The 15,029-nt window shown below is 33.5% G+C and overlaps 2 protein-coding genes across 2 annotated transcripts; one reads left to right on the top strand and one right to left on the bottom strand.

The window, feature by feature from the left end:
- Positions 1–4,959: 4,959 nt before the first annotated feature.
- LOC108858266 (uncharacterized) lies at positions 4,960–5,676 on the top strand. Its single transcript, XM_018632219.1, has one exon. It carries the CDS (start codon positions 4,960–4,962, stop codon positions 5,674–5,676), a length of 717 nt encoding a protein of 238 aa, XP_018487721.1.
- Positions 5,677–11,667: 5,991 nt separating this feature from the next.
- On the bottom strand, positions 11,668–13,037 carry LOC108859343 (uncharacterized). The gene is made up of 5 exons (XM_018633237.2): positions 12,881–13,037; positions 12,749–12,819; positions 12,550–12,630; positions 12,427–12,470; positions 11,668–11,939 (listed from the first exon to the last, which is right to left on the bottom strand). Exons 1-5 carry the CDS (start codon positions 12,969–12,971, stop codon positions 11,840–11,842), a joined length of 387 nt encoding a protein of 128 aa, XP_018488739.1. The 5' UTR covers positions 12,972–13,037; the 3' UTR covers positions 11,668–11,839.
- Between the last annotated feature and the right edge of the window lie 1,992 nt (positions 13,038–15,029).

Raw genomic sequence — 15,029 nt, 5'->3', positions numbered from 1 at the left:
GATGTATTCAATAAGACACCTTAACTGAATTTGAAGGAATGAAAATTTCCATTTATTTCTACAATTATTCAGATATATATATTATGAACTCTTTTTAAGTCATATGTTATTGCAATTAGTATTTGCAGTCGGTCATTCTTGTAAATTACTTTAAGTTTTAGTGTTATTGAATTTATTAATTCTTTAAATCCACAAAATGGTCATGTTCAATTTTAATTTAATGTTTATGCTATTGTCATTTAGCAAGAATTTAATAGAATTGTAATGAAAATTATAAAGAACCAATTATCATCCTTTTGTTATCATTCATGATATGACTATAAAAATTCAATCAAAAACTTTAATTTCTTTAAAAGCATTTCTTTTCTCTTAATTCAAAACTCGATACCCCCTCCTAATCCAAATAAATCTACTTTTGTTTTGGAAACTCGTTCATTATATACTACTCATTGCATAATAGAGAACTAGAATTTCATCCACGCGTCTGCACGGATGTATTTTTCTAAAATATTGTTATTTATTTTTCATGCCAATATTAAAATTGAGCGAAAAATCTAAAGAATTGAACTCAATCCGATCCGAAAGTAGGATCGTACTCAAACCGAAATTGATTAAATATCCAAATTATTCAAAATTTTGGTATTTAAATAATCGAAACGGATCCAAACAGTACTTGAATGTATTCAAAATAGATTTAAAAACGTATATATATATTTATATATATATATATATATATATATTAATTATTTTAGATTAAAAGTATATAAAAACATCGAGAATACATATGCTACTTTTATGTTGGTTTAAATACTTGAAAATATATACAAATAGTTAAAAGTAATTACCTAAAATAGTTAAAGTATACTCAAAACATCAAAAATACTTAAAATAATTATTGATTCTCTATCCAAATATTTAAATCAAACCAATTTATATGTTAAGTTTAGGTATTCTGACATATGTTATTCACATTTATATGTAATATATTATTTTGTATAAATTTTCAGAAAATTAAAATATATAATGAATTTTAAAAATTTTAAAATAATTTAAATGGGTTATCCGAACCCGCAAAGATCTGAATCGAACCTACACCTAAAATTTAGAAATATCCAAAAGGGACTGAAACCTTTTACCCCCAAAACCTGAAATCCAAACAGATCCAAATCGAACCCGAATGGATACCTAAACGCACATCCCTAATCACTATTATATATTATATATGTCATCATATAATTAATCGTATTTTATTTGTACCATCATATAAGTAATTATATAATTAATAGTATTTTCTATGTACCATCATATATATTATATTTAAAAAATTTAATGTAAAATACAAAAACCATAATTTTAGAAATATCCAAATGAGGCTGAAATCTTTTACTTTGGAAACCTGAAATCCAAATAGATCCGAACCAAACCCGAATGGATACCCAAACTCCGGCCCCTAGTCACTATTATATATTATATATGTCATCATATAAATAATCGTATTTTATACTTACCATCATATAAGTAATCATATAACTAATAATATTTTATATGTATCATCATATATATTATATTTTAAAATAAATTAATGTGAAATACAATAACCATAATTTAAATTGGTATATGAAACTAGGCCATTTGTATTTTTCTTATATATATATTGAAAACATTTTTTATTAATGGTTGTTGGAAATATTTTAGTAAATTTTAATTTTTGAATATATGTATATTTTGAATCAATTATTGACATAAAATCAACTTTAAATTATTAGTTTTATTTGGAATATGTATATAAAGTTTAAATTTTGTTTTATGATTATTTTAGACAAAAGATGTTTTTAGGTGATTAGATTGACTCATTTTCTTATATTTTAAATGTGGCTCAAATAGAAGTTTTTTTCATAATATAATGGCCTTTCGGTTTTTCTTAATAATATAAGTCCATTACTTTTTTTTTCTTAATATACTGGTATCCATTTTTCCAAACAAACTTTTTTAAAACTACTATCTATGTTTCCAAACAAAACTCATTTTTTAAAACCGATATTCATGTTTCCAAACAAATTTCATTTTTAAAATTATTATTCATGTTTCCAAACAAACTCTAAATGTACTTCATTTTTAATAATATAGATAGATGACTTTTAAATCTAAACATATGGATGTTGACCAAATAACTCTAAATAAATAGGGATGTATATGTATTATCTTTATAAACACACAAGACGAAAACAACTCGTTCTCTCGTATACCATATTCAGAAGAAAAGGTAAATATGTTACAAATATTTTTATTTTTGTGAAAATTCATGAAAAAATACTTACTGAATATAAAAATGATATACTATTTTTTAGGTTTTGGTTATTTAGTGGGATTTAAAGATATTTCGACAGAGAATATTGCATCTTCTAGAAATATAACCAATGACAATCAAGAATCCCTCTTGTCTTCTACTATCTTCGTTAATGGTGTTTGCTCTGATCTGCCTACCCAGAATTTCAGATAATGTACCCGGGGAGGTTTTCAAATATGACCCCCAAAAATATAGAGAAAAACTAAAATTAAAAATCAATCTAAATATTAGTTTTAAAAGATTTTATTTTAATAGTGCAAAATATAATATTTTAATTCATTAAAAGTTTCAAAAGTTATGCTATTAAAAATATATTTGTAATTATTTAAGCTTATGGTAAAATCAATTTTGAATAAGAATATTATTTAACATTTTAAAAGTAAATACCAACTTTCTGTGGTCTGTTTTTGAGAAAATAGATAGGTTTAAGGAAAATTTTATTTAAGAAAATAAATAGATTTAAGGAATGTATTTTATTACTTTGATTATATACTTTTGTTGCTTAAGATTATATTTTCAAGGAATAATTATTTTCTTAATATCAAGATTATTTTTGTTAACTTTCCTTTTTTATAAACGCACATTCTATATAAATATATTTGCTTCTTTAAAATTATTTTTAAAAATTTATAGATGTTTCCTTTTTATTATATATGTAATTGGGAAATTGGAAACTTCTAATTACATAAATTATAAAAATAAAAAGGTAAATAAATTTTAACAATGATAATTAAATGTAACATTTTATTTCATTAATGATATTTCTATAATTAACCATCGTAATAACTAATGTGAGCACAACACATATAAACTGAATTTTCAAATAAAATTAGAGAGATGTCTTATATATGTTAACTATCTTAATATTTGTGATCCTGTTATAATCCATAGTATGCATTGTGTGGATTGCTCATAACCAAGACCAAAGAGGTTTACATCCGACCCGACTATCCGACCGTCTACATTCCGCCCGAGACTTGTCAAGATGAAGACCCATTCAACCGAAGCATTTATGAGCTTTGACCAAGTCTTGATATTGTATTGAATGTAGTCAAAATGTATTCATTGTGTATATTCTCCATTGATGTAAAACCTTATGTGACAACCACTATATATAAGTGGCAAGAGCTAATGAGAAAGACACAACTTTCACAGCAACACTTCTCTCATATTATAACACGTTATCAGCACGATTGTGCTCTCCATCGGAGTTCTTCCTCTGCGGCCAGCTCCTCCGGCGCTCAGCCTTGCTCTGCCGGCGACTCCAAGTTTTCCGGCCAGTTCTCAAGCTCTTGTTCAAGGTGGTCCATTCAGATTCCTGGTTAAGAAGAGGTAAACTAATTAAAACTTTAATCAAAATCTAAAATCTAAGAACATGTTCATAAGAATACTATATGTTCATATCTTGGATCTATATGAATCCTATAAAACTTATTAAAATCTGTTGTTCTAAAATTATCATCTAAATATTAATCTTGAATCAAAAGTTCTATAAGTATATTGATTCTAAAATTATCTTGAATCTCTAAAATCTGTAAAACTTATCAAAAAACATAAAGATCTATATGAATCTTGATTATAAAACTTTGAATCTTATAAAAGTTATGTGAAATCCTTAATACCATCAAAACCATTAATCTTCTTGCTTGGTTTTTCAACCAGCAAAATTGAAAACCCAAAGATCAAAACCTTGAATCCCTTGCTGTGCCATTTTCGGCCAGCCTCCCTGAAAATTCAGTCAACCAAAAATAAAATCGATATTAAAACCTATTGATTGCTTATCTTTGACTGTCATTATTTTCTTTGTAACTGATATGATTTTATAAATGCATTTTCGATTTATTTGACTAGGCATTTAATTATTATAACCTATAGTCCTGTTTTGCATTAATATGACATAAGATGAAATAAGTTATAGGTTGAAACCATTTGATCTTATTATTGTTTGTCATCTTTTATTTAAATCCTGATCAGTCTTGAGATAAGTTCATTATAGATGTTCATGACTATATAATATGTTCATTATTTTCTATGCACCACAAATTAGAGTATGTTATGAGGGGGAGTGAGGACATAACCCATGATACATGACCATACTAAAATTTGTGAAACATGGTCCACAACCTTGAAAATGATTTTGTGATGATTGAATTATATTCTAGATCATTTTTGCATAACATCTATTATTCTGAATTAACCATATTGAATTGAACTAGGTTTAGAAAATTTTATTAGATCATGCTCACATTCTGAACTGACCATTTTCATTCACTTATCATATTGTCTTATTGAAATTGATTATACATTCATATGGTAGATAATTCTGATCATGATATCTTGAATTAAATCCTGAAAATTATTATCATCTCTTGTCTTGTTTATGATGCATTTTTATATGCTGTTTGACAATGATTGCTTTATATAAAATCCTCCTGAATATATACATATATATATATATATATATAATACATATTAAAATATACATATTAAAATCTTCCTGAAATATAAAATATATATTAAAGCCATGGTCAAAATCTCCATTCATATAAAATCTGAACATGGATTGATCATATTATTATGAATCCTCATTCCTTATGGATTATTTGATTCAGATGTCGAAAATCAACAACCTTGAGTTTGCTACCCTCAATCTCTCCGGAGATAATTACCTCCAATGGGCACTTGATGCCAAGATACTCTTGAGGTCCAAAAACCTTGGTGATACTATCACTGAAGGCACCGAGCCATCGGTCAAGGATAAATACATGGCCATTGTTATCATTCGCCATCATCTGGTTGAAGGTCTTAAAGATCAGTACCTCACTATTGAGGATCCTCTGGAACTATGGACAGAGTTGAAAACCAGATATGATCATCAGAAAACTGTGATCTTGCCAAAGGCCCTTTATGATTGGAGGAACCTAAGAATCCAAGACTATAAGTCTGTGGAAGAGTATAACTCGGTTATGTTCAAGATAGTCTCCAAGTTGAAATTGTGTGGGGAGACTATCACTGATGCTGATATGCTGGAGAAGACATTCTCCACATTCCACACCAGCAATATGTTGCTTCAGCAACAGTACCGAGAAAAGGGTTTCTCCACTTATGCTGCCTTAATCTCTTGTTTGTTGCTTGCTGAACAGAACAATGAGTTGCTCATGATGAACAGTGAGCTAAGGCCACCTGGTGCTAAAGCATTGCCTGAGGCACATGCGGCCATAGAGCCAAAAGATGAGACTCCAAGAGAATCATACCGCGGTCGTATGAGAGGCCGTGGAAGATGGCAAGGAAGTAACCGTGGGTTTCAACCACGAGGTCGTGGGTTTTAGCCACGAGGACGTGGATTCCAACCACGAGACCATCTTGGTCCTAGCCGAGGCCGAGGCTATAGCCGAGGTCATCAAGCTAGCCGTGGGTATAAGTCCGACTTCAAAACCCATGGCTCGATCAAATCTCCTTGCTATCGTTGTGGGATGACCAATCATTGGGCTAACCGATGCAAAACTCCCCAACATCTTGTTAAGCTCTACCAGGAGAGCATGAAGGGAAAGAACCCTGTGGCAAATTGGGTCCAACATGATAATGAGAATGATCTGGACCATGAGAATGATGACCTTCTTGGATTCGAGACTTCGGATTGCCTTAAGGAGGCCAATTAAGATTTCGACATCATGTTGCTTTTGTCTTTGCACTTTTGCATTTTTGCATTTTTGCTTTGGCTTTATGTCTTTGTTTCCTATGTTCTATGACTTTGGCAATTTTATCTATGAAATAAAATTTTATTTTATATATATGCCTTATATAAGTTAAACTTATTAAGAACAATAAAGCAAAAACCATTAAGACATCAAGTCACCTAAGTAATATCTTCTAAGGTGTTGACTCTTGTCTATTTTCAGAAATGAAAGAAGGCAAGAACCTGCTAGTAGTGGATAGTGGATCAAGTCACACTATATTAAAAGACAAAGGATATTTTGTTAATCTCACCATAAAGAGTGCCAATATCAAAACTATAGCAGGCACATCCAGCCTTATTAAAGGCCATGGCATGGCTCGCATAATAATGCCTAAAGGCACGCATCTAGAAATTGCTGATGCATTATATTCTCCTAAATCAAAGAGAAATTTGTTAAGTTTCAAAGACATTCGAATGAATGGTCTACATGTTGAAACTAAGGGCGAGGGAAAGAAAGAATATCTTTTGATTTATAATGACCAAGGCCATCAGGAAATCCTAGAGACTATTCCTGCTATATCTATGGGCCTCTATTGTGCCAATATAAAAATGGTTGAGACTAATGTCACAATGCCTAATGAGTTCAAAGAAGCCTTTAAACTATGGTATGAAAGGCTCGGCCATCCTGGTTCAACCATGATGCGCAAAATAATTTTGAACTCAACTGGCCATTCCTTGAAAGAAAGGAAGATTATCCCTAAGAGCCTTACATGTATTCCATGCTCACAAGGGAAATTAATAATAAGGCCATCACCTGTAAAAGAGGTTAAAGAAACATTGAACTTTCTGGAAAGGATACAAGGTGATATTTGTGGACCAATTCACCCACCTTGTGGGACATTTCGATATTTTATGGTCCTGATTGACGCATCGACCAGATGGTCGCATGTTTGTCTATTATCATCTAGAAACTTGGCACTTGCAAGATTATTGGCCCAGATCATAAGACTGCGAGCCCACTTTCCAGATTTTCCACTAAAGACTATACGTCTTGACAATGCAAGTGAATTCAGTTCCCGAGCTTTTAATGATTACTGTATGTCCATGGGGTAAGTGTGGAACACTCCGTGGCACATGTACTTACACAGAACGGATTGGCCGAATCCTTCATTAAAAGAATCCAGTTGATTGCTCGACCATTACTCATGAGGTCGAAGCTACCAGTATCAGCTTGGGGACATGCAGTTTTACATGCTGCTGAATTAATTCGCATAAGGCCATCCAGTGAACATAAATATTCTCCATCCCAATTACTCTCGGGTCATGAGCCAGACGTGTCCCATATCAAAACATTTGGATGTTCTGTGTATGTTCCTATTGCACCACCACAGAGAACAAAAATGGGACCTCAAAGGAGGATGAGAATATATGTTGGTTTTGATTCTCCAACCATTATTAAATATCTTGAGCCTACTACTGGAGATTTATTTAAGGCCAGATATGCTGATTGTCATTTTGATGAATCAGAGTACCCAACATTAGGGGTAGAAAATAACAAGCTGGGCAAAGAAATAATATGGAATCAAACATCCTTATCATGGCAAGATCCTCGGACTCAATCATGTGATTTAGAGGTCCAGAAAATAATTCATATGCAAAAGTTAGCTAATCAATTGCCTGATTCCTTTGCTGACCCGAAAAGAGTGACTAAGTCCTATATACCAGCTTGTAATGCACCAATAAGTATTGATGTCCAAGATGGACACAATCAAGTGGCTACAGAGTCTAAAGCACGTCTTAAGCGTGGTAGACCAATTGGTTCCAAAGATAAAAGACCTCGGAAGTCAAAGAAAGGTGCAAAAGAAACCGAGGTCATAGATTGTCCAGACAAGTCCGGAATGGCTATGCCTAAGGTACCTACTAATGGGGCTCGGGACGCTGAGCCTCTTGGTACTGAAGACATAGACATTGACAATGATGAGATCTCAATTAATTATTTAATGTCTGGGACAAAATGGAACCGGAAAGATGTCGACATCAATGATATATTTGCATATAATGTAGCCCTTGAAATAATGGACTTAGATGAGGATCATGAACCCACGTCTATACTAGAGTGCACTCAAAGATCAGATTGGCTCAAATGGAAAGAAGCCATAAACGTGGAGTTAGAATCATTTAAGAAAAGGAATGTCTTTGGATCGATTATCCGGACACCTTGTGATGTTAAACCAGTGGGATATAAGTGGGTATTTGTGAGGAAGAGAAATGAACATGGTGAAATTGTAAGATACAAAGCACGGCTTGTTGCACAAGGATTCTCACAAATACCAGGCATTGATTATGAGGAGACATACTCCCCTGTGGTGGATGCAACTACATTTCGATTTTTAATAAGTCTGGCCATCAAAGAAAATTTGGATATGCGGTTAATGGATGTTGTAACCGCACACCTTTATGGTCCACTGGATAATGAAATATATATGAGATTACCAGAGGGTATTGAGCTCAAAGCTAACAAAGGTTCTCGAGAAGAACACTGCATAAGGCTGAACAAATCCTTATATGGACTTAAGCAAAGTGGTCGAATGTGGTACAATCGCTTGAGCGAATACCTTGCCAAAGAAGGCTATAAGAACGACCCTATCAGTCCATGTATCTTTATAAATAAGTTTGCAAACAATGGATTTGTTATCATAGCAGTGTATGTTGATGATTTGAACATCATTGGAACCTCTGGGGAAATCACCCAAACAGTTGAATGTCTCAAGAAAGAGTTTGAAATGAAAGACCTAGGTAAAACTAAAGTCTGTTTGGGATTTCAACTTGAGTACATAAAAGGAGGAATCCTTGTGCATCAAAAGGCATATACAGAAAGAGTACTCAAGAGATTTAATATGGACCAGGCTCACCCATTGACCAGCCCAATGGTCGTGAGGTCCCTTGGAGTGGACACTGACCCATTCGGTCCTAAGAAGGACGATGAGGATGTCGTGGGTCCCAATGTGCCTTACCTCAGTGCCATAGGAGCGTTAATGTATTTGGCTAGCCACACTAGACCAGATATATGTTTTGCCGTTAACCTCCTAGCTCGTTTTAGTTCATGTCCGACCTAAAGGCACTGGAATGGAATTAAACATATCCTACATTACCTACAAGGAACTAAGGATTTGGGTCTATTTTATACCAATGAAACCAAAGATGGTTTAGTATGCTTTGCTGATGCAGGCTACTTATCTGATCCACACCGTGCTCGGTCCCAAACCGGCTATGTGTTCACTCATGGTGGTACTGCAATATCATGGCGTTCCATGAAACAAACTATAGCAGCCACTTCATCTAATCACTCAGAAATCTTAGCCATGCATGAGGCAAGTCGTGAGTGTGTATGGTTGAGGTCCATGACCCAACACATCCGATCAGATAGTGGTATGGTCGAGGACAATGGTCCGACCATCATATATGAGGACAATGCAGCCTGCATTGCTCAACTCAAGGATGGGTATATCAAAGGTGACCGAACCAAACATATTTTACCCAAGTTCTTCTTCACCCATGAGTTGCAGAAAGCCAAGGAGGTCAATGTCGTTCAAATCCGGTCTAGTGAGAACTCAGCCGACCTCTTCACCAAGTCACTTCCCACCTGCACATTCAAGAAGCTCACGAAGCAGATTGGTCTTCGTAGACTCAAGGACCTTCAGTGATGTCCAAATCAGGGGGAGTAATGTGTGTTGTACTATTTTTCCTTAACTATTGTTTTGTCCCAATGGGTTTTCCTAGTAAGGTTTTAATGAGGCAACGTTAGCACATTACAAGCCCGATATGGTTATGGCATCCAAGGGGGAGTGTTATAATCCATAGTATGGATTGTGTGGATTGCTCATAACCAAGACCAAGGAGGTTTACATCCGACCCGACTATCTGACCCGTCTACATTCCGCCCGAGACTTGTCAAGATGAAGACCCATTCAATTGGAGCATTTATGAGCTTTGACCAAGTCTTGATATTGTATTGAATGTAGTCAAAGTGTATTCATTGTGTAGATTCTCCATTGATGTAAAACCTTATGTGACAACCACTATATATAAGTGGCAAGAGCTAATGAGAAAGACACAACTTTCACAGCAACACTTTTCTCATATTATAACAGATCCCATAGGATTTGCATCCAATTGACTAGGCCTGGGCATTTTAACCTGGACCCGAAGACCCGACCCAGAACCGGTCCGAAAATACCCGACCCGAACCCGAACCGAAAGTTTATAAGTACTTTTTGGGTCTAAATTTCTTTTACCCGAATAGACCCGTAGATCTGGACCCGAAAAGAACCGACCCAAATAGACCCGACCCGACAAAAACCGATTTGTATCCGACTTAAAACATGTATATTCAAAACTAGGATTTTCTTGTCTTCTATTATATATATTATTATTTTTTATTTAGTTGAAATATCTTTTGTTAACAATATTTATTATTATTTTATAATATTTTTAAGTAATATGAAGCTTTAAAAAATAAAGTTTAGAGTTTAAAAATGTTTTATGTTAATTATTAATTGTTTAATTTAAGTTATTTTATAAATATTTAGATATATATATGACAAATATTAATTAAATTTGAGTGAGTTTGGGTATGTCATGTATTTTCAGATTATAAATATCCGAACCCGATTCGGATCTGAAAAATTACGGGTATTTTACAGGTATTAGAATTATATACCCGAACCGACCCGGACCCGACAAGACCCGACCCGGAACCGACTCGAAAAATGACAGGTACCTATATGGCTCTAAATTTCCAGGACCCGAAGGACCCGGACCCGATAGGACCCGACCCGAACCCGACCCGAGGACCCGGATGCCCAGGCCTACAATTGAGGAAAACAATTACATATTTTCACAGCAGTAATTATCACCTAAGTGATTTGGCAGTTGATAAAAATTACACAAATAATAGTGAATTATTTTATTTGATCTTTAACAGAGATTTTCTAGTAACACCATTCTTAAGCTCTCAAACATTCCCACTTGCATTTTGTGAAGATAAAAATGTTGATAAGAATAACAATTGCTCTGTTGCTTTTCACATCAGCAACAATTCCTCAAAATTCAGATAAAACATAATTGTAATGTCCACTTGAATACATGTGATGTTTCAAACATTGACATATGTATCTTCTTTTCATAAACAGAAAAGTCAAGCGGAACATGGTGTGTAGCCGATCACTAGATACCAGACCAAGTGGTACAAGCAGCCGTAGATTAGGCTTGTCAATAGAGCAGAGCAGACAGTAGCAGGATTCAACTTGGCCAAAATTGCTTCTTGCCCGACACTCTCAGGGACCATGTCCATGTTGTCTTCAATACTTACTACCAGCATTATAAGCACCAAGGCGATTCTTGTGATTTCCATGCTTCAGTGATCACCCACACCGACCCTAGTACTTTATCTGAACCTTATTGTTTTTTAGTTATTTGAACTCATTTAATAAATCGATATCATGAACAATCACCATCTAAATTTCTCATTATTTGATGATAGGTCATGGCTCTTGCCAATTTGAATATGTCCCTGATTTGAAGTAAAGAGCAAAGATGAAATTAAATACCTTCTGCAACTAATGAAACAACTTATGTACTAATATTGATAAATAAAATGCAATGCATTATGATCTGGTCATTAAATATTTCCAGCAACAAATTCAACAAGCTAGCTAACATAATCTGTTCATTAAATATTAAGCAATCTTTGAGGAGAAAACATTGAGTTCATAAATGACCACAAATTGATAGTAGTAAAGATGATTTGAAATTCTTTAGAAAAGTAGAGTTGCCCATGCAGCAATGAACGCAAAGCCTCCGAATGGTGCCAGGGTAGAAAACTTCCTGTCCTCGCGCAATGCTACCATGTAACACCTACAACATTGACGACCATGAAGCTTTTCACATATTCCTACCCAGTAAAATACCACCAACCCAAAAGTTTGAAACTGGAGTTACCCAGTAAGCAATCTAAAATATAAGTACTTCACAATGATAAAAATATTTTTATCCTTTAAAATGAAAAAAAAAAATCAAGACACAATGAGCAAACTATTTCATAAAATTGAGGATACTGCAAATAACTATGCTAATTAAACTAATTCAGAGTTGGAAACATGTCAAAACGGATAGAATCTCCAAAATTTATTGCTCTAGCTACGAAGTGTTGTGGGCAAAGATTGATGGAGCCATGGATCAGATTGCGTACTGGAAACACCAAATCACATTGAAGCACAGTGACTTCAATTACAAGACATCCAACAAACATTCTAGCACAAAAGCTCTACCAATACATCAACACGAGTTATAAATTGCAAAATTTAAGAACAATGCATACAAATCGAGAAAAAAAACAACTTACGTGCCGGAAAAGGCCACAATCCCAGTAGTCAACAAGCCACCAAACTGTGGAAGAAAGAAATAGATAAAAGTATAAACAGAGAGAAAGAAAGAATGAGAGGTCCTAAACAACGAAGAAGCTTACAATGTTGGGATATTTAGTGCTAGGAGCAGAAACAAGAGCTGCAGTGTGAACCAAATGGTAAAGAGAAGCCGTTTGCCACACCTGAAAGATCATCGTTGTTTAGACAAAGCAAAACAAAATCCAACACAAAAACTGTAAAACCCAGATAGCTAAATGTAAGAAAATCAACTGAATTTCGTACAAAACTCAGAATCTGAACCTGTTTGTAAGAAGGGTTTTCTGGCTTAAAGACATGAGCACCGTAAGTTCCTAAACCAAGAGCAGCCATGCCTACAGTCGACGAAGTCAGTACCTTCGTTACAGCATCAAATCAAAGAATCTTTCTTCTTACCAGAAACGGCGGCGACTTTGTGCCATATCCGAGGATCCATCGATCGTCTTCCTCTGAAATCTCTTAGGTTGCTTCTTACGCAATTTCCCATTTGACCAGAGAGATGAGTCAAATTAATTATAAAGTGGGTGGTCGGGTCTTATTCGGTTTACGCTCCAAACGACGTCGTGTATAGCTTGCTGTTCTCTTTACAGCCGCTCAAGTTTTCTTTTTTTTTTTTCTTTTGCAGAATTAATTTCAAGAGACGGACTATTAACCTGGATTAAACGAGAACTAGAGCTTTACCCCGTGCGTAGTTTTAACTATTTTTTGTTTATTATAAATTGTTTAATGATATTTTTAAATATATAGACTATTTGAATATTTTATTATTATTGTGAACTTATCTAGATTTGTAAAGATCCGACTCGAACTCCATCCATAAATTTATAATGTACAAATGAAATTTACTTTTAAAACAAAAGAAATCAATATAAAAAACGATTCGTACTCGAATATATACTTGAATGTTTATATTTAGTTGATTTTGGTCAACCAATAAAAAAAAAATTTAACTGGTTTGAATTTTTTTCACGGATAAATAAATTTCATTCAAATCTATGAAATAATTATTGCTAACATGTAAAATAAATAAAGTGAATTATTATAGTAAATACAATTAATGAAGTAATTAGAAGGTGAAAAAAGAAGATATAATAAAAAATTTTAAGATAGGTAAGTTCTATTTAATATTTTGTAATAAATACTGTCAAATTAATTAAAAATATAATAAATGAAGTAGTTAGAATTAGTTAAAAAGGAAAGAAAATCTATAAGAACTCACTTAAAATAGGCAAGTAATATTTTATACTTCTGTTTTAATATAATAGATTAAACACCAAATCCAGAATACTATCACACAAGAGTGATTCCGGACTGTCACAACTGATTTCCGTAGATCATAAACTAAATATTTGGTAGTAACTGAATGTAAAAATTAAGGAAAATAAAAGGTGTGGACAACGATATCATCAAAACACAACAATATAATTAGATTTAAGATCCAGGTTGACAAAAATATTTTTTTATTGATTAAGTATGGATGAATACGATGATAAAAAAGATTGAGATACAATTGAGATCGTTTACAAAATGGAGTAAAAGTGAGAGAGTTTTGGGATCGAGGTCGACAAGTGTGGAGTAGGTCTAAGGTTTTTCACGTGTCTCTTCACTTCGATCTTCCTCTTTCTTATAAGTTATAACTTTATAACTCTGTCGTCCTCTGATCTTCTTTAACGACTTGATGGATCTTCGATATCTCGGCCTCGTCTTTTGACTTCGTCCTTCTTTTGTTAATGGGCCTAACTCAAGTGGATCTTTCCCGAATCGAACTGATCGACCGCGCAGGGTCGGAACACATTGATCGAATTTGGGAAAGGCTAAACACTAATGGGCTTGTGCCCTCTGCTCGTTTTATCTTTGGCGCTTATTGGTTCCAACAGTTTCTCTTCGTTTTGGTTTAGTATACCCGCATTCTTTATCTTTCCTCACTTTGGTGGAAATCTGTAATACTGCAGCATAGTATCGTGGAGCCATGGGAATTTCGCTTCTGAATGATATCACCGACTAATCATCTTTCAACAATAAGTATTCTCTTTATTTTTTAATTTACCGTTTTATTGGTTTAACTTTAGGCCGCCTCATGCAACTGTCTAAAGCTGGCAAGTTAAAATTGATCAAATTATCCATCTTTTCAGTGGATAAGCCCAACATCGTATGTATTTTCTTCTAGCTTTGGAAAGCTAATTCAATTTTTTGGATCATTATCATTATCTTTTGTATCAGATATTTGGTTATACTAGGTCAATACCCGCGCTACGCCGCGGGATTACTAACATAAATTTATTTCATATATAGATTGATAGTATTTTTTGCAGTGAGATAATAATGGTTGGAAAATTAGGGAAGATCCATTTTGTCCCAACTTTACAAATCTGTTAAAAGTAATTTTACTTTTTGATTTTATATTTATAATATTAATCCAAAATATTATTGAGTTTATCACAGTATCTTATATGCAACTAAGAAATTATTTTCATCTCTATTGAATATACAGCACAAGACGATTTATCAATACTTATGTAAAACATAAGAAATGGTTTTTAAAAAA

The sequence above is a fragment of the Raphanus sativus genome, chromosome 5 (assembly GCF_000801105.2).
Source record: "Raphanus sativus cultivar WK10039 chromosome 5, ASM80110v3, whole genome shotgun sequence".
NCBI lineage: Eukaryota > Viridiplantae > Streptophyta > Magnoliopsida > Brassicales > Brassicaceae > Raphanus > Raphanus sativus.
The sequence above is the reverse complement of the archived record's forward strand: the minus strand, read 5'-3'. Positions and strand labels throughout refer to the sequence as shown.

Coding starts and splice junctions, on each gene's coding strand:
- LOC108858266 (XM_018632219.1), top strand. CDS start 4,960: ATGTCGAAAATCAACAACCTTGAGTTTGCTACCCTCAATCTCTCCGGA.
- LOC108859343 (XM_018633237.2), bottom strand. CDS start 12,971: ATGGGAAATTGCGTAAGAAGCAACCTAAGAGATTTCAGAGGAAGACGA. Junction 12,631..12,748: donor AAAACCCTTCTTACAAACAG/GTTCAGATTCTG, acceptor ATGATCTTTCAG/GTGTGGCAAACGGCTTCTCT. Junction 12,471..12,549: donor GCACTAAATATCCCAACATT/GTAAGCTTCTTC, acceptor TTTCTTCCACAG/TTTGGTGGCTTGTTGACTAC.